We start from the raw sequence: 18,078 nt of genomic DNA, 5'->3' as shown, positions 1-18,078 counted from the left end.
GGAAAATAGCAGGTGGGGTCCGTCAACAGGCTAGCTGATGTTATACAGACAGGACGGAGTACAGAAACCGGCGGTACATGGCCGGCTCTTCGACTGGTGTCCGTGACCGTGAGCTGGGGATTTGGACGGCACGGCCCCGAACTTGTGCGGCCACACAGGCCTGGGCGCGGTGCAGAACCATGAACCGACGGCACGGCACGGCACGGGCGCACGGGGCGGCACCGCAAATGGAACCGTGGAGCGGCAGGCGGAAAGGCAACGTCGCCGAACCGCGGACCACGGAGTTTTGCGGCCGCCGAGCCGTGGTGGGTTGGTGCTCCTTGGGCCGTCAGATGTGGGCCGAGCCCAGTGTTGCAAGAATGGGGCTGAACCGATGTGTCAGTTTCTGTTCCTTATTGCGGCATTACTGGGACGGACCTCTTTATACTGGGACGAGCCACATAACAATCTGCAGTTTTTTCCTCTACAAAAATAAATCTGCAGTTTTCTCCAGAAAAAGAGTGAGGAACAAAAAACAGTATGAGGTCTGCTCGAGTTGTGAGTTTGCTGCGATCACATTCACACTATCGTGCTCACTAGTTATACTATCAGTTACTATATTGATACCACCGTGTTCTTGTCCTTCACTCTTGCTAATTTGGAGCTTGTGTCACTGCAGGTGGTGGTTCCTGTACACTTTCATTTACATGGACAGATGCCTGAAACTGGAAGCGTAGAACATGTCATATGGATCTGTAGCCCTGCCCATGCAACGACCGCTATTCATGAGCACTAAATTGTTTTCTCTAGGCACTATAGGGCATTCAAGCCTTTAATAATCGTGGGGTTTCCACCTGATTTTTTAGGAGGAATCAAGGAACAGTGGTTGGTGCTTCGTTCATCGCGCTTCACTTGCGTGGCCATGGTGCCGTGCTGTGCACAGAGCTGCGTAGCTCTGCTCGCGCCTTGCGGTGACTGAAATTGCAACCGTAGCATCTTGGACTCTTATGCCCAGTGCTTCTTCTGATGGCTTCGATTGGTCACTTTCAGATGGGTGGGAAGCGAACGGATACCACTGGCTCAACTGTTGTGTCAAGTGAAATACCAATCAATGTACTCCAGCTGTGTGTGTGTGTCTGGAGCGCGAGTCATTTCGATCTTGGCCATTCCAATTTGTACGGCACAGGACTGCTTCCAGTGGCGAATTGTTTGGCGAAGGACACGACTTAATTTCCGTGTGGTGCAGGCGCGGAACAGGGCAATTAGAACGGCCATCTATCGCCCCTGGCGAGCTTCGTTCGCAACAGCAGTGCATTGAAGCGAAAGGGTTGGGGCGCGCGGTTTAATCGCCTGACTGACGCCGTCCCCCCTCCCCCTTATAGCAGCACAACTGTCGCCAATTACTCGGGCATTTATACGGATTAAAAGCGAATTAATCGGCAATAGGCCTTCCTTTGAATGACCCTAACCACCGAGCATCCATCTCCCTTCTCGCACCATCTCTTTCGTTAGCCAGGCCGTCCGTCTTAGCTGAAGGAAAGCAAAACCTACGGCTTCGAATACTTGCTTCACGCGTTCTTTCGGTTTCAACAGGTTCGGATCATGAGAAATGATGACTGTTGGAGGCATTTGATAATACTGAACTGTCCGGATCAACGTTGAGAGTTGGACGAAGAGAAGGGGAGCTATCCTAGATTGACTTAATCATGTTTCTTCTTCTAACTGTCTTTATACTCAAGCGAGAACTTAAACTGTAGTCATCATTGAGAGGGATACAACTATACAAGTTGTTTATTTGATTGTTTAAGAGGCCTCATTGTCGTTGGTATTTTACCAAGAGAAGGTAGAGGACCTCAACTTTTTATACACATATGAAGTGCACATGTGGCAATGCCTTTCGACCGTGCACACGTGGCAGTGCCTTTCGATCGTTTCATATGTAGTACACGAATCTTGATGCACATCCAATGCCACTGGACATGTTACCTTAAATGCACCTCAATGCACAAGCTTTATCCACAGTTCCACACACACACAAAAAAAAAAGCATATGCATTTCATCAATCGCATTGCATGTCGCTGCAACATATTTAGTACTCTGAAGAAAGGTGACAAGAACATAACTTCAATTAAAATGTTCATAATTTTCATCGCAGAACAGACTTGATGCACATAATTTCTCAACAGAACACTTGCACATCACATACTAAAACACGAAATTATTACCTAGACCGATCCCTTTGACAGCGCAACGCGCGGAAGAAACAGGTCTATGCAATAATTCCTTTCGTAACCCAAACAAACTCGATCACAAATGGTAAAGCTACGACGCCGACGCCGACGGACTTGAAGGCAAGAACTCAGCTCAGCAGACTATTCGATCGATCAGATCAGCTCGGTCACGTGTGGTTTCACCGGCGCTGCCGCGGGAGGCGCTGGTCGCCGTCGTTGAAGTCGAGCAGCACGGCGCTGTGGCACCTGGGGCACCTGGGGTCCTCCCGGGACAGCATCACGTACATCATGCACCGTGGGCACCCGGCCAGGACCATGGGCGCCGCGCCGCCGGGCGCAGCCGTATCCGGGCTGCCCTCGGACGACACGCACGAGCTCGGCGGCGACGCGGTGGACGACGACGAGGACGACACCCGGCGCGGCGACGCCGTGTTGCCGTTGCCGTTGTCCCCGCCCGGTCGTGCCGTCGTCGACGAAGGACCGCCCCGTGCCCTCGACAGGCCCAGCCTGAGGAACTCCAGCTTCGACGCCTTGCCATTGTTCCTGCTCATCGTCACGGCCACCGCTCAGGTTCTGATCTCGCTAGTCAAAATTGCACGATGTTAGTGTCGCAACTCACAAGTTGCATAATCCGCTAGCTGATACTGTTGCGCTGAACAACATGCATTACCTTGGTAAGATGGTATGCCGTGCGAACAGAGAGCGATCAGTATATGTTGGTGGATTGGATCTCTCCACTTGGTTGCATATAGCTGTTTGCTAGGTGCGAGTGTTTGTCAAGCAGCTCTGATCCTTGTGTTATATAATGAGGGACGGGTTGAGGAAGAGGCAGAGGAGCTGGTTTCCTTTAAGACAAGAACAACCACATTTAAACTCCGCTGAATTCCCTCCAAGACTCCAAGTCTAGCTCTGGTCTCTGGGTGGTGTCCCGCCATATTTAAATATATTTTTTACAAAATATTTCCTCTCTCTTCTTCGGTAATATAGCATGTCTTTCCGTGGACGGAAACAGACACAGGTCAAGTCGGAGCCAGAAATGGGCAACGAGCTAGGTTGAGCCAGCTCTTTATTTTCCTCCAAAAATACGCCAAGAGCGCTGCCGTTCAGTTAAGGTATAGAAGATAACGGATAGCTCGAGCTCGAGCCGAACGAGATTGCACTTACTCCCTGCCGGCTTTGCCAACTCTCAATGTAACTTTGATGGACTCAGGCGCAAGCCTGAAGCCCTGGCAGGCCCAAGGCCTAAATCCGCTCCTGGAAATAGGTGCATGATAACACGAACATGTCAGTGTGGTAGTGAGCTGGATGTACCTCATCCCCTAAACCCCTAGAAACACAAGGCACTCACTCTATTCCTAGATCAGTACACAAGTGCACTAGTAACCCAAGACAATCAAGACTACTTTTAGGGGAACATAAGACAAATTAAAGGCTAATCGCAAGAAGCCTTTTATCTTTCTCCAACCAAAAGGGCCTAGCTCCGTTTTGATCTTAACGAATGAAAAATCCATGCCAGCTAGGTTCGCAGCTCATCTATACCCTGACCTACAAGATCATAAAACCTCACATCACACTGGCAGCCACTGTTTGCACAGTACTCCTACATACCGGAGGACACGTACCCTGCTGCTGCTGCTACCGAACGGCGCCCTCAGCTCGTTCCCTCCTCTGCTTACCGAGACCTGAACGGATTCACATCTGTGAATGTGAATGGCGAAGGCGCCGTAATTTGGCCAGACGAGGGTGTTAAGACACATAAATGGTTCCTATTGGTACTGACTCGCTTGCCACGACTCGGCACAGCACCGATCAGGCAAAAACGTAACCACGGCATGTGCCGGCCTTTACGCGTCGCCAGAAGCATTGAATCCAGAATCTGATGTGGCCAGAAACGACCTACGGTAACAGAGTAGCACACACTTTCAGCGGGGCTCCTGCGAAGAAGATTAACCAGCCCCGTGCGCGCCGCAACGGACGTACACTGGCGGTGTCTGTCGCCTTCCGGCGCAGCACGCACAGGGTTTGCCGGGGTAGTGAATCGCCGAGTTTTTTTTTATTTTTATATTTTTTCGAATTTAAATTTAAATAAATAGATTCCCGGGCGAAAAGATTTGCAAAAGTAGGCGCCCACCGCCCTCTCAGAGGGCTGCAGCCCTCTCAGAGGGCGGGTACGGGTGCTAACCGCCCCCTGAGAGGGCGGTAGGCCTAACCGCCCCCTCAGAGGGCGGCAAGAGGGGGTAACCGCCCTCTCAGGGGGCGGTTAGGCCCTGGAAGGGCGGTTAGGCCCTAGCCGCCCTCTGAGAGGGCGGTTAGGGGCTTTTTTCATGTAAAATTAATTTTTTTTCATTTTATCCTATAAAAATGTATTATTTTTTAATTAAAGGAAAAAAAAAGAAAGGGTGTAAGGAAATTAAGAAATTGAATTTGGAGTAAGTTATGTAATAACGGGAGGAAAAAATCAGTAATTAGTAATTGCAGCATTTTACGTGGGTATGGGGTGCGAACGAGGACAAACATAGTATTGAACACATGGTGAAAACATTACAATACACTGTAACCGCGACGACACGATGAGAAAACAAAGGTGGCATGTACGGTTCGCACTAAGACCTTATTAGTGCGCCGATCCTAATCATAACATGCCTTAGGGAAGGACAGTATGTCGGGTTACATTAGGTACTCTCTACTGCGTGCATCTAGGATACTTTCCCTTTCGGAGGGCATCGTGACCTGCCGCCTTAGCACGGCGGGCTCTCTCCCGCTTCCTTTCCCTCTCAGCCTCTCGAGCCTGAGCCACGGTACGGTCGTGCGCCGCCTTCCTCATGCACTCTTCTTCCTCCCGCTTGGGATGAAGTTCCTCTTGCTGTTGCTCGTACTCCCGACGTGCGTACGCTTCCCTTCTCCACCTCATGTTCATGTCGACCCACAGCTTCTGTGAGTCATTTTGCTCATTGTCGAGCCACTGAATAAAATCACAGAGCGGTGGAGGGGACTGAACAAATGGAACAAGATGAGCGGTTAGTAAAAGAGGGTGCGTAATCGGAAGAGATGAGACGAACATCTGTTACCGTACCGGTCGATAACCAGTTGTTGCATTGCGAGGCTTGTCATACTCGTAGTTGGCACACATGAAGAAGCGTAGTCCATAGGTGTATGAGATGTCCTGCGACTTGCGGAGCTTACAAAGGTCACCACAGAAGCACATTGGTGGTTCGAGACCTTCAGGTACGGTAGTCCCCTAATGTTTCTTTGGTGGGCTTGATGGAGCTGTGGAAGACATTGCACTTGAGATATTTGAGAAATGAGCGATGCTTCTCCGTAAGGAGGTTTGGCTACTTATAGTTGGGGGAGGCAGGAGCATTGGATTCGCTCTTAAAGAAAGGAATTAGGCATGGGCATAGCTGGCGGGAGGAGCATCGGATTCCATATTGAAGAATAGGACAGTTTTGTCGTTGCCCATGGTCAGAGATTCCACGTTTATTGGTACCCGTGTTGTCATTTACTGATTTGAAAAAGCTGGGTAGTGTTGTCACATCTTGTTTAAAGCCTGCGGCAGGAGGCATGTGTTGTCAAGTCATGGTTAAAGTTTAGTGGTGTGGTCACTTGTTCATTGAACGTGTCTGAATATGAAATTTATTTACGAAATGGTAAGTCGACCATACAAAGTGAACGTGTCTTAATACATATGAGCACATCACGAAGCGAATACGCATATGTTAGTTACAAAAAATGTAAAATGCTACTCATGCCTCCCTCGTTGCCGTCGTCCGTGCGCCCCATCGTGGTCCCGATGCCGCTGGTTAACCCTCACGTGACCCCTGGAGTAGGTGAGGGGGTCAGGTGGGCCGACGTGTCTGCTAGGCCTAGTAGGGACCACCGGTGTCGAGGGTCGTCATGCGTGGGCTGGGTCCGAAGCGGTGCACTGGAAACCTGGGACCGCTGAAGGACGTCGTAGTCAGGTGTGCCCCCGAAGAAGTCACGGACGATGTCGTATGCGGTGTCGGGGCCAGCCTCATCCTCCTGACTAGGGTAGGAGGACTGTGAAGGCTCGGCAGGCGTCCATGTGTACTGGCTGGAGGGGCCTGTGAATAAATAATCACGTTAGATACGAACAATATGGTATTGAAAGTAATAGTAAAAAATGTATAATTATACCTGCGTGGTACGACGGTGCAGCAGAAGAAGGCCACGCTGACGTGCCGTAGTACGTTGTGGGGGGGGGGGTAGGGTGTGGGGCCGCTGAAGACGGACCGGCCTCGTCACCGAAGTAATCTGAGCAAAGTTGTAACTTATTTTGCTGAAAGTACTAGAAATTAGGAAGAAGGGTTCCCGGAGTACCTGACTGTGGACGTACAGGGCTCAATCTGCGAGGCTGCGTCGGGACTTGTGCAGACGGACCTAATGAATGTTTAATAACAATAAGTAAAGGATATTGATCAATAATTTTCAAAAGTATAATTCGTACCATGTTGCTCGGACCCTCCAAGACGTGATAGAAGGGGTCGTGTGGGTGTCGACACTGAAGATCGGCGGTGCACGTCTGACGGCCGAGACGACTCGGCGTGTGCACCACTCGTCCTGGGAGGCGGCCCTGCTACATCTGTGGTAGATCGGCAGGAGGTGAGTTTCAGGGCGCGCGTCGTCTTGTCGAAAACCCGTCTAATGAAGCTCGCAACATCCGACGCACTTAGGTGATGCCCTTGCCGGACGCGGTCCATGGCAGCAACTGCATCCCTATTTACATCATAAATGATATCTGTCTGCGGATACGAACAATAGTGAACAATTAAAGTATACGGTTATGTTCATTCAATATGTAGTACGGACTTAAAAAAAATGACTTACTGCTAAAGCGGCGTCCTCGTCCCAATGCACCGGGTATGTCTCCGTTGTCGATGCGACGTGGCCCCGGACATCATCAGGGGTGTAGGTGACACGAGTCCGCGTACGAGGTACGTACCACCGTAAGTACTCCCTAAAGTTTCCCTCGGTGTGGGGACGCGCCTCCTCTACGACGTCCTGTAGCGCTTGGGCCCATGTTGCCACGTAAGGGGCCAAGCGGTCCGCCCAGAGGTGGCCAGCTGGCTGGCCTTTCCGTGTGTACCTGCATTGAAACCACGGTAAATGTAAGGTAAACTGAAACGAAGGTTGCTCAAACTAAAATTTATCAAATGTACCTGTGGACGTGCAAGGGGATTGTGCGGATGGGGACGAGCGGGAATGTCTGGTGACGGCCAAACTGCCGCATGACGCGCTGCGGTGAATACTCTTCGACGTAGATGTCGAAGACAAGGGGTGCCTTGGTAAGCCAGTACTCCTCGTCACGGGTGCACAAGGGTGACAATCCCGACCCTGCACGTGTATGAATGGCCCGAACGTTGTATGGCTCCCATACCACATCGTTAGGACGTAGCCTGTCAAACTGGGTACGAAAATGCTCGTACGCGCTGCGAGGCTGCTCGTGGGCCCAGTGTGGCTGAGTGACAAACATCGATACAGATATTTAGAGAGTAACATAGTACGAACGAAACTGTTAATGTAAATTACGTACCCGTCGACGACACCACAGCGAGGCCATTGTCGGCGCGTCCTCTTCCATCTCGCCGTACCACTCCTCTGGGTACGGAGAGCGATCCACCACCGGCCTACCTATGGCGAAATGCTCGTACGACCATAGCTGAAGAAGAAGTGGACACCCGTCAAAAGTGGCTAGCGCCTCCTTCTTCATGCATGCGTCGCAGAGCGCCCGATACGTCGCAGCAAGAACAGCTGATGCCCAGCTGAACTGCGGTACATCCTCTGCATGTGCGTCAGCTATCGACCGGGCGTACGGCACAAGGGTTCTCGTAACCAGGTGGCCTTGGCCACTAGTGAACATCACCCACCCAAACAACCAAAGGAGGTAGGCCTCCAAATGTCTCGAGATCGCGTATGCGTTGGCTTGTGGGTGGATGTACGTCGGCTGCATATATGACTGGTGTTAGAAATAATCATTACGACATAATTTGTTAGAAATCGATAGGTTGCATGTTACCATACCTGGAACTGTAGGATCCACTTCTTCGTTGGCCCTCGTGCATCGGCTAAGAACTCAGGCACGTACGGGGGTGCATCCGCCTTTCGCTCCACCGGCCCAAATCGCTGATGCATGTCGTTCATCCAGTCAGCCTGCATATCGATCACCCCAACCGCAGCTCTCGCGCAAGGAAGGCCTAAGAGGTAGGAGACGTCCTGCAGGGTCGGGGTCATCTCTCCGCACGGTAGGTGGAACGTATGTGTCTCCGGCCTCCAACGGTCGACCAGTGCTGCTATCAGCGACCGATCGAAGTAGAAACGACGAGCCGCAACCTCGGGGTTCTCCGTCGATCGGGCCTCGACCAACCGGCAAAGCGTTAGGAGTCCGGCGGCTCCCAACCTATGTACATCAATAATCTGTAACAACAGCAGCGAAATGATATGTAACACCATCAGCTTTTCTAAGTACCTGTGGGTCCAGCGCTCGTCTACCGTCAGCAGCTCTCCAGGGCCTCGTGGGCGAAACACTCCTAGGTCCGTCTGGTGCTCGGCGGATAAGAAGCTGCGATGCTTCTTGTCCACGGCAGGGTCCAAAAGCTCTGGGGTCGAAGGCTGAGCCATCTCTGCATTTGAAAGACATGTACATTAATACATTGAGAAATAAATACAAGAACAACATACTTCGAATGCAAATTAAGCGTACGTGAAATTAACACATATTAAAATGGTACAAAACTAGCTGACCTAGACAACAGGTGCATCACCGCCTGCACTTTTGGGACAATATTTGTAAGTGTGACCTACTTCATTGCACTGACTGCATCGCTTAATCCTAGGGCCAGCCTCGGATTCATCCATATCGTTACGAATCCGCCGAGATTGTCTTCAGCCCGGTGCGTTCTTCATCTTTCCCAAATCAGGCACATATATTCTTGAAGGCTCTGGGTTACTTGTAAATGTCTCAACAATGCTGTAACCATACAGCTCCTGGTTCCAGGTGTTCAGTACTTGATCTTTCATGAAATATTGTGACACATATTGCCTTGGAAGCATATGGTGCTCCGCGCACGCAGCTATGACATGTGTACAAGGTTTGTGGAGTAATTGTGGCTTCTGACAACTACATATGCATGTCCCACTCCTTAGCACACACTCTTGAACATGCCGCTCACGTCTACCCCCCCCTCCGACCCTTATCCCGACACAGGACACTGAACCTGTGCTCTGCTGTGCCCTCTTGATTTGCGCGATGCATGTGGGCCTTCCTATTTGCCTTCTCCATGTACTCACATAGCATCCGGCCATAAAGCATACGATTGTCCTCCATTACAACCTTAGCAGCTGCAAACCGATCAATGAAGTACTTGCAGGTGCCATGCAAAATGCCTTCTACAATTCCAACTAGTGGTAGGGACCTCATTCCTCGTATGACCCAGTTATAAACCTCTGCAAGGTTTGTAGTCATTACTCCATACCTGGCACCACCACTGTCGTACAGCAGAGCCCATTTTTCATTGGGCTCATTGCGTATCCACTGTGAAAAGCTCCTAATAGATGCGCTAGATCTCCGTACAATCTGCGGAGTATCGGTTGGGAGCCGACCGAGAGCTATTGGTTCCTCACGGTTAGGTGCGGCCTCCACAGTTTGTTTAAGAGTCAGTTCATCAAGTCTTGCCCATAATGCATTGAACTTACGTTGTTGGTTCTGACTGCACAACTTCTTAAAGAGCTTCATTAACTCTTTGTTTTTAAACTGTCTGTAGAAGTTCGCATCCATATGCCGCATGCACCACTTGCTTTTGAGATCTGGCCACTGTACTGGTACACCCCGTCGCACGCTACTGTGTTGCATATCCAGCAAAGCCTGCAACAATCCTGCATGTCTATCATGAATGAGACACACAGCTGGTCGGTCAAGAACAATTGCATGCTTCACCCGCTCTAGGAACCAATACCAGCTGTCCCCATTCTCACTCTCCACGAACGCAAACCCTAGTGGCAGCACTTGGTTGTTACCGTCGACCCCTATTACAGACAATATCTGCCCTTTGTACTTCCCAGTTAGGAATGTTCCATCTAGGCATATGATGGGTCGGCAATATCTAAATGCTTTGATAGTTGCACCGAATGCAAAGAAAGCACGCTGCAACACTCTTTTTCCGTTGTACTCCACATCAGTAGAGGGGTAATGCTTGATATCATAGTAGCTGCCTGGATTTCTTGCACAAATTGTGGCTAATTGACGAGGTAGATTGTAATACGAATCTTCATATGTACCGAACCTAATCTCAATAGCCTTTTGTTTCGCCCTCCATGCCTTCGCATAATTTATTGTGTACTGGAACCTTTGCTCAATAGCACGGATTATTGATCGTGGCTCATACCTTAGGTTGTCCACAATCTCTCCGTACATAACATTTGCAATGAAAGCAGAAGACAGGTTCCGATGGACGAACTCTATTTCCTCAATATGACAATTATGTTCCTTAACTATTGAGCATTGCCAGTAGTCTGCCCATTTCCCTCTAAATGCGTGCACCCGCCAAGGGCACTCAGGAACCAAGCACTTCACATCGTACTCTCTTTTACTTGATTTAACAACCTTGAATTGCCTACGGAGAGACAACGACCAGAATTTCACAGCATCAATAACTGCCTCTTTTGTAGGGTACATAGCACCCTGTGACACCTCATTCTCATGGTATGGCCACGGTGTCTGGTCAGCCTCGCTAACCACCAACTTCGAAAATTCTTGATCCCGCCACTCCGCAGGAACTGCAGCATTACCCTCCTCATCAGAAGAATCCCCATCGGCAAGGCCTTCCTCCAACTCTTCATCCTCCAAATCCATATCTTCAATGATGCTAGGGATGTGCTCCCCTTCATCAGCTACACCCATCGGCTCCAGGTCTGGAGCATCACCAACCTCCTCTCTGGACCCTACATTAGCCGCCTCTGACTCATCTTCCACTGCCTCACTTGGTACTGCTACTGCTTCTTCAGAGTTCACCTCATTTTGATCATTCAGGTACGCCGCAGCTAATAAAACAAGCGGCATGCCACGTTCACAGCATATATCTACATACTGCCTCCAAGTTGATGTGGCTTCGATGGGAACAAGCTCACCAAAGTATCCATGACTAGCACGGCTCATAACACCTTTCAACTTCAGCTCATATTGCTGCGGATCCAGTTAGAAAAACCGCATGAGCCATTTGCACACCCCCACAATAGTCCTCTCATTAGCCTTACTAAGCCCCTTCATAACATGGCGAAATCCAGAGAGATCTACACCGTTGGGACCGTACATAATTTCACCCTCACCATAATATATCTGAAAAATTAATTTATCTCCCATTCCTGAAAACACCCGCAAACATAACACATGTTAAGACAACAAACTATATTTCTGATTATCGGATAAAATAGTTTTTAAATGCTACTCTAGGTTCGCAAATTATCATCTACTGTTCACTCATACGTCTGCATGTACAAGTAATATACTATAAACTATATACTACAAACAACATACTGAAAATAATATACTACAAATAATATACTACAGGTAACAAATTGAAAATAATGTACTAAAAATAATATTCTATATTCAACTATTATCGTGCAATTTTCTAACTAAATTTTACAATTTTCTAAACCGTAGATCTAACTATCTAAAATCTATGTCATATACTACTACTGCACTAATTAACAACAATAAAAAGGATAAAAAGATTGACCTGAATTTTTTTTCCAAATCCGCAGCCCAAATGCAGCAGGGCTTCGCCGATCTCTCTTCCTCCCCTCTCCTCTCCTCTCTTCTCCTCTCTCTTCTCAACTTTTCTGGTTTTTTCTCTAATTTTCGGGGTTTTTATAGACTCAGGGCGCAGGGGGGCCGGCGCGGGGCGGCGGGCGGGAGGAGCTCTTACCGCCCCCTCAGGGGGCGGTAAGGATCTCTACCCGCCCCCTGAGGGTGCGGTAAGCAGGGGGGCCCGGGCGGGAAGGCCTACCGCCCTCTCAGTGGGCGGTTAGCCCCGTACCCGCCCTCTGAGAGGGCAGTGGGCGCCTACTTTTGCAAATCTTTTCGCCGAGAATCTATTTATTTAAATTTAAACTCGAAAAAATATAAAAATAAAAAAAACTCGTGAATCGCCCCCGAGGCACGCCGACGCGACCTTCTCCGCTGCTGGGAGCCTGGGACTGACGGGCCGGGGCAGCCAGACGATGCGCCTGTCGACGTTGTTGTTTCATGGACTGCTCTGGGCCCGGCATATTAGGCTATTTGTGGGCTTTACGAGCCTGTGTGACCCATTATTCATCTGGGCCAATTTTGCCCGACACAGGCGTTTGAGCAGATTTTTATTTTTTATTTAAAAAAATAAAAAATTACAAATATAAATATATATCTATTTTTTAAAAATTAAGTCTAGATTCTTGTCTTCTATTGGAATTCAAAACTCTATTAAAATTATCATAAAAATTTCTAAATAAGTCCTATAGTGTAGAGAATACTATTATCTAACTCTTGAAAAAAAGACAAAAAATATGACTTTTACAATAAGAAACAAATTTTTTTTTTCCAGAGATCCTAAAATTTGTTTTTTATTATACAAATAATTTTTTGAGTTAAGAATTTTTGGAGAGTTAGATGATTTCATTCTGTACTATATATAATTTTTAGAAACTTTTATGACTATTTCGGTAGTACTTCAAATTTTGAGTGTATTTAATACAACTTTTTTTTAATCCGTCATTAGTTAGAAGGGCGGCGGATCCTTTACAATTTTTTATTTAAAATATAAAAATAAAAAGTTCGGCGTTTGAGGACGCAAGAAGAAGAATCCAGGAGTCTCGCCTGAACAAAAAGGGAAAAAGAAAAAGAGAATAACAGATAAAATAAAGAGGGAAAGAAGGAGAGGTGGCCAGGTGGTGGGGGCGGCGTCGAGACTCGAGAGGCAGGGAAAGTAGTGGCCTGGACGTGCCGGCGAGCAGGAGGGGGGCGATGGAGAAGGGCGCGACCACGCGGCGGCGGCGGCTGGTGGAGAGGGGATCCGATCGCCTCGCCTTCATCACCGGCCAGACTAGCAGCCTTCCTTCCGACCCGCCTCCAGGTAACCCGAGGGAAAGCATCCAGCAATCCCCGATTCTCCTCTGCCTGCGGCTCTTGGGACTCCTCTTGTGTTTGCATCCAGATTGAATGAGATGTTAGTTGTTTTGAGGCATCCGAATTTTTCTTGAGGAACTTATGCGCCCGTTGATTAACAAACACATGCGGAGTAGGGTTGCAGCAGATGCCTGCCCTGTAGATATCCCCGATTCGTTGTTGAATTCTCGGATGATAAATAGGAGCTTCCTTATTATACGGTGCGTTTTCTGGGGTTCCTGGATCACGGGTCATGAGATAAAAAGGTGAAAAGAGAATTTGTGACTTAGAATGTTGACAGCGGACAATTGGGTAACTTCCAAAACCTCACTAGAAACCAGTGTCCTTGCCACTCAACCCCCTGAAAGTTGATTTGGTTTATTGGCAGTTCGGCACACCCATAACTCAATTTACTAGCACTCTGTAGCCGGTTTTCCTGTGTATGACTCGTCATGTATGCTAATGTCTTGTGCCACCTTATTTATGAAGCTAGTTGTTATCGCATTGCTGTGAGTTGTTTGCCGTACTGTTAGAAGGGTTATTACACGGCGAGAATTCAGTTCGTTGTACCAAGAAAACATGGAAATGGAGCACCGCTTTGGGCAGTTATTCCTAGGTCAACTGCAGTACACGATGCAGCAACTTATGGTTTCACATTATGAGTGACACTGCAGTACACGATGCAGGAAATTATGGTTCCATATTATGACTGACGCTGCACCCGAGCACCCCCAGCCAAGTTCTCAGGGCCATCGATGCACGAGCCACACCGTTGTTGACTACTGCTCAGTGCACATGTACAGTACACAGCTGGAAGCTGCGTTGAGGACACAGAGTTTGCTGTTCTTTCTTTGGGAACTTTTATGTGCAATGCGCTCCCGCTAATAGAACACAAAGATGCATTTAGATGGCTCAAAACCTTCGTGAGAAACTTATAAAATTGAGTAATATTTTATGTGTATTTTGCCAAATTGACTGATGCATAGCTTGAAAATTCATATCTATCGTTGTGCCAGCTCATTGCGTTACAATGAGGTCAGATGTATGCTTGTAGGAAAAGGCAAGGTGGCAATCCTCATAAGCTATCTGTGTTGCCAAGGCATCATACATAGTTTATCAGTTACTACACATTCCTTTTCTGAGTGTGGACACTTGATAGTTGTCAGTTTAATGAGCAACTCTGGGGTTTACCAGTTACATATTAATTCCAAACATGGGGATGGTGTCATCCTTTACTTATTATGTTGTTTTCTTTTCCATGATTTCCCTTGTTCATTTCTTCTAACATCTCTATCAGAGCATACTTTATCACCTAAAGTTTTCCTTGTATATCATGTTCTTGAGTGATGAGAGTTAATCATATTAAATTCTGTTTTCCTGGACCAGCTTCTTAAACATTATTGTTTGATCAAAATTGGTTGCTGTTCTGCAGATTCACCACTTAGTATGGTTGATGCTGCGTCCACTCAGCTATCTGAACAGCAGCAGGTTGAAGGTGGCATTGGTGGTGAGAAGTTCAGCGATAGAACTCAGTTGCAAAAGTCAGAACCTGGTGACCCGGTACCTGAATTTCAACGAGCTGATACTCGTGAAGAAACCAAGGCTAAAACCTTGAGCATTGAAGATGAACTATTCCTAAAATTTAAGACAGGCAGTGCTGTTCCTGAAATTCAGCCATCTGATAAGGCCCGCCAAGAAACCAAGGCTAAAACCTTAAGCAATGAAGATGAACTATTCCAAAAATTTAAGACAGGCCGTGCGGTTACTGAAATTCAGCTACTAAATGAAGCACCGTTACATAGGCATGATCAGGAAACCCTCAGTAAGAAGACAAGTCACGATGGAGCAGCAAGTGCCCAACCTAGGAGAGAGATGGAAATGAGACCCAGATCGTCTCCTCCAAGCCAATCGAACCAAGCAGACAGTGCAGGTTGGTCTGTGGAAAATCTTAAGGAAAATTTGAACTTCACTCCGCAGGAGATTACCAAGGCCATATCAGAGACCGAGAGTAACCGCCTTTTAGCATCCATTGCCATTGCTTTTCTGGTTGTTCTTTCAAGTTGGGGCCTGGACATTGGTGGCACGATCACCAGAGTATTGGTTGGTACAAGGCCACTTCTATTTCTCATTATAACGAACATTATCATCGTCCTCACATTGTTGATGGAGAACAAGGACCCCAATGCGAGGGGCAGACCGGTTGGCAGCAACCTAGGTTCTGCTGATAGCTTAGGGCAAATGTTGGAGATTGGGCTGCTGCTTCAGAAAGCCCTAGGTGCTCTGCTGATGGACTGCAGTGTTTGCGCTGTTATCATGATCTGTTTTCTTGGATTCTGAGGGAGTTTAGATAGGAGTTTCACAGAAACCCTTGTAAAAGTTTTCTTCCTTCTCTGTACGGAACTATTCCGTCTACAGTTCATTTTTGTGGCTGAGTTTTCATTTATGTATTCCGGTTTTCTGCGCGTCTCTAGTTAATTAGAGCTTACTTTAACGAGCTCCATGGGATGCAGGTTTGGCTGATCTTGTATGTTGAACAATAATTTTTAGAGCATTTTTACAAACAAAGAACCTAAGCTAGTCTCTGTTTTACTTCAGCCTCTACAGTGCAGCTCGGCCTCTGCTTCTGCACGGTCTGCAAACATGCACAGATTTGTTCTCCCAGATAGGTGTCGTACGGATTGTCACGCATGGATGACGATGTCAGAAGCTTGTGCTTCCTGTGAGGCAGGTTCAGTGTACGGTGGTCGGTTGGAGACAAAATACTGTCAAGCATGGCTGATGATTGATGGCAAAAGAAGCTTGATGTCATTTCGAGGAGTTGAGTGTACGGCGGTGGGTCGGAGGCTGGACACCGACAAGTGTCGCCCACCAGTTAACCACGTGCCGCTCGAGCCTTGGAGTCGCGCCCGTCCGTTACGTGGCCGTCGACCGAGGTACCGAGAGCTCGAAGCACTAGAGACACATCACACATGTTTTTTTTTTTTTGAAATGAGACACATCACACATGTTGACCAGCATCCAGCAGCATATGCACTGTATCATTTGAACGCCCCCCAACAACTACTACTGTACAAGCTATACACCATCATATAAAAGCACCATAAAACTATGGAACAGTGACAGGTGCAGGTGCATCAAGTCAGTCTGCATCCACCTAAACTAGACACGACGTTGACGCGTTAAACTCATTAAGATATTTCGGACTCCTAATTATGCTATGAGCTAGTAAGTCTAAACCACGTGCGGCTTGAACCATGTGCGTCCACAGTAATGCAGAGACCCATGGGCCCTGATAAAGGATTTCACCCTAATTTAAGATGCTGATAAACTATCATTATGTGGATGTCATGCACTAGTACTAATACTTCCGTTTATCACGAGAAAGAGTGTCGCCGTCGGCGGCCGGGTGGGTCTAAGGGGTGGTGATGTCGTGGATGCTCTTGCGCTTGGAGTCGCGGCTGGCGGGGTTGGCCTGCCGGTTGAAGTACTTCTGCGCGTGGCTGGCCACCTGCGTCGGCGTCCGCGTCCGCACCGCGAACCGCGAGATGTTCCGCCAATCCCCGCGCCCGTACTTCTCCAGCCCTTGAAGGAACAGTCTGCACACGCAACGTCAAGCAACGAAAAGGACGGCGTAAATTTACGAGGAAAAACAAGCTGTAATGTGTGGCTGACGAGCGGGACCCATGCGCCAGCTAGGAAGAACTCCTTGGCTTCTCCGCTTGACAAGCGGATGCGGGAAGATGTTGAGGGGTCTCTAGAACACCCTAGATCAATGGAACCACGGCGACCTCGAACGCAAAGTGAGATCGGAAGGAAGGGAGGACGCGTAGTACCTGTGCTCTTCCTCGGTCCAGGGTATCCCGGGACGCCGGTCCTCGCCGCGGGTCCGGCTATTGCCAGAGCGGCGGCCGGGGGCGCCTTCCTCGCCGTCGTCGTCGGCGTCCCAGCAGCCCGGGATGTCGACCGCGCCGCGCTCGATGAGGTCAACGTCGGCCACGAGCGCCTCGTAGCGCTCCCAGGCCTCCCGCGGCGTGCGCCCGGGGACCTGCGCCGCAACGAGCGCCCACCGGTCGGGCGCGTGCTCCGGCCACGTCACCAGCGCTCTCTCGAACACCTTGTCCTCCGCCTTGCTCCAAGGCCGCCCCGCCGCCGGCGGCGGCCCCGCTGCGTGGACGCGGTGGTGGTGGTGGAAATCCATGCCGTCTCCCCTCCCCCGGCTGGACACGATCGGACGAAGCGCGTCGCGTCGTTAACAGCCACGGTGTTGGCGCGTTGCGTGCGGCGTGCTGCTCGTGGTGGACGGACGGATGGGTAGGTGGCTATGTGGGCGGCGCCGTGTGCCGTTGGTTTGTTGCGCGTTGGGACGGGATTTATAAACTCTGGTTTCACCGTAAGTTTTAGAAAAAAAATTCACTTTCGACCATATATAGTGCACTAGTGATCTTTGAACCACATTTAATAATAGATGTCACTTTAAACTATATTTCTTATACTAACTTTTTAGTTTGCATCATATTTAAGAATTGAGTATTTGACCATGCTTATATATCCAGCAATTTCATCCACTCAACTTTACGGATTCAATTGTGAGGATAAAATTTATTTTCAACCTAAGCTTTCTACCTCTCAGTTTGTTCTCCGTTGTCTCCTTCCTCTTCTAGCCATATCTACCTTGCCGCCATCTCTCCTCAAGTTGCTATCTGCACTATCGT

The 18,078-nt window shown here is 48.7% G+C and overlaps 4 protein-coding genes across 5 annotated transcripts; 1 reads left to right on the top strand and 3 right to left on the bottom strand.

Moving 5' to 3' along the window:
* Positions 1-2,092: 2,092 nt before the first annotated feature.
* Positions 2,093-3,107, bottom strand: LOC133890536 (protein GL2-INTERACTING REPRESSOR 1-like). 2 transcript variants are annotated; one of them, XM_062330949.1, is made up of 2 exons: positions 2,882-3,107; positions 2,093-2,793 (listed from the first exon to the last, which is right to left on the bottom strand). In XM_062330949.1, the coding sequence occupies exon 2, from the start codon at positions 2,760-2,762 to the stop codon at positions 2,391-2,393; it is 372 nt and encodes a 123-aa protein (XP_062186933.1). In that variant the 5' UTR covers positions 2,763-2,793; positions 2,882-3,107; the 3' UTR covers positions 2,093-2,390. The 2 variants fall into 2 exon arrangements, with proteins under 2 accessions (XP_062186933.1, XP_062186924.1); XM_062330940.1 differs by having other exon boundaries at positions 2,093-2,784.
* A 2,762-nt stretch (positions 3,108-5,869) lies between these two features.
* LOC133890529 (uncharacterized) lies at positions 5,870-6,694 on the bottom strand. The gene is made up of 3 exons (XM_062330931.1): positions 6,550-6,694; positions 6,367-6,483; positions 5,870-6,293 (listed from the first exon to the last, which is right to left on the bottom strand). Exons 1-3 carry the CDS (start codon positions 6,677-6,679, stop codon positions 6,019-6,021), a joined length of 522 nt encoding a protein of 173 aa, XP_062186915.1. The 5' UTR covers positions 6,680-6,694; the 3' UTR covers positions 5,870-6,018.
* A 6,428-nt stretch (positions 6,695-13,122) lies between these two features.
* Positions 13,123-15,864, top strand: LOC133925067 (uncharacterized). Its single transcript, XM_062370893.1, has 2 exons — positions 13,123-13,334; positions 14,799-15,864. The coding sequence occupies exons 1-2, from the start codon at positions 13,226-13,228 to the stop codon at positions 15,701-15,703; spliced, it is 1,014 nt and encodes a 337-aa protein (XP_062226877.1). The 5' UTR covers positions 13,123-13,225; the 3' UTR covers positions 15,704-15,864.
* Positions 15,865-16,373: 509 nt separating this feature from the next.
* LOC133925076 (transcription factor DIVARICATA-like) lies at positions 16,374-17,727 on the bottom strand. The gene is made up of 2 exons (XM_062370904.1): positions 17,200-17,727; positions 16,374-16,962 (listed from the first exon to the last, which is right to left on the bottom strand). The coding sequence occupies exons 1-2, from the start codon at positions 17,562-17,564 to the stop codon at positions 16,779-16,781; spliced, it is 549 nt and encodes a 182-aa protein (XP_062226888.1). The 5' UTR covers positions 17,565-17,727; the 3' UTR covers positions 16,374-16,778.
* Between the last annotated feature and the right edge of the window lie 351 nt (positions 17,728-18,078).

Source organism: Phragmites australis, chromosome 1, assembly GCF_958298935.1.
Source record: "Phragmites australis chromosome 1, lpPhrAust1.1, whole genome shotgun sequence".
Classification (NCBI taxonomy): Eukaryota; Viridiplantae; Streptophyta; class Magnoliopsida; order Poales; family Poaceae; genus Phragmites; species Phragmites australis.
The sequence above is the reverse complement of the archived record's forward strand: the minus strand, read 5'-3'. Positions and strand labels throughout refer to the sequence as shown.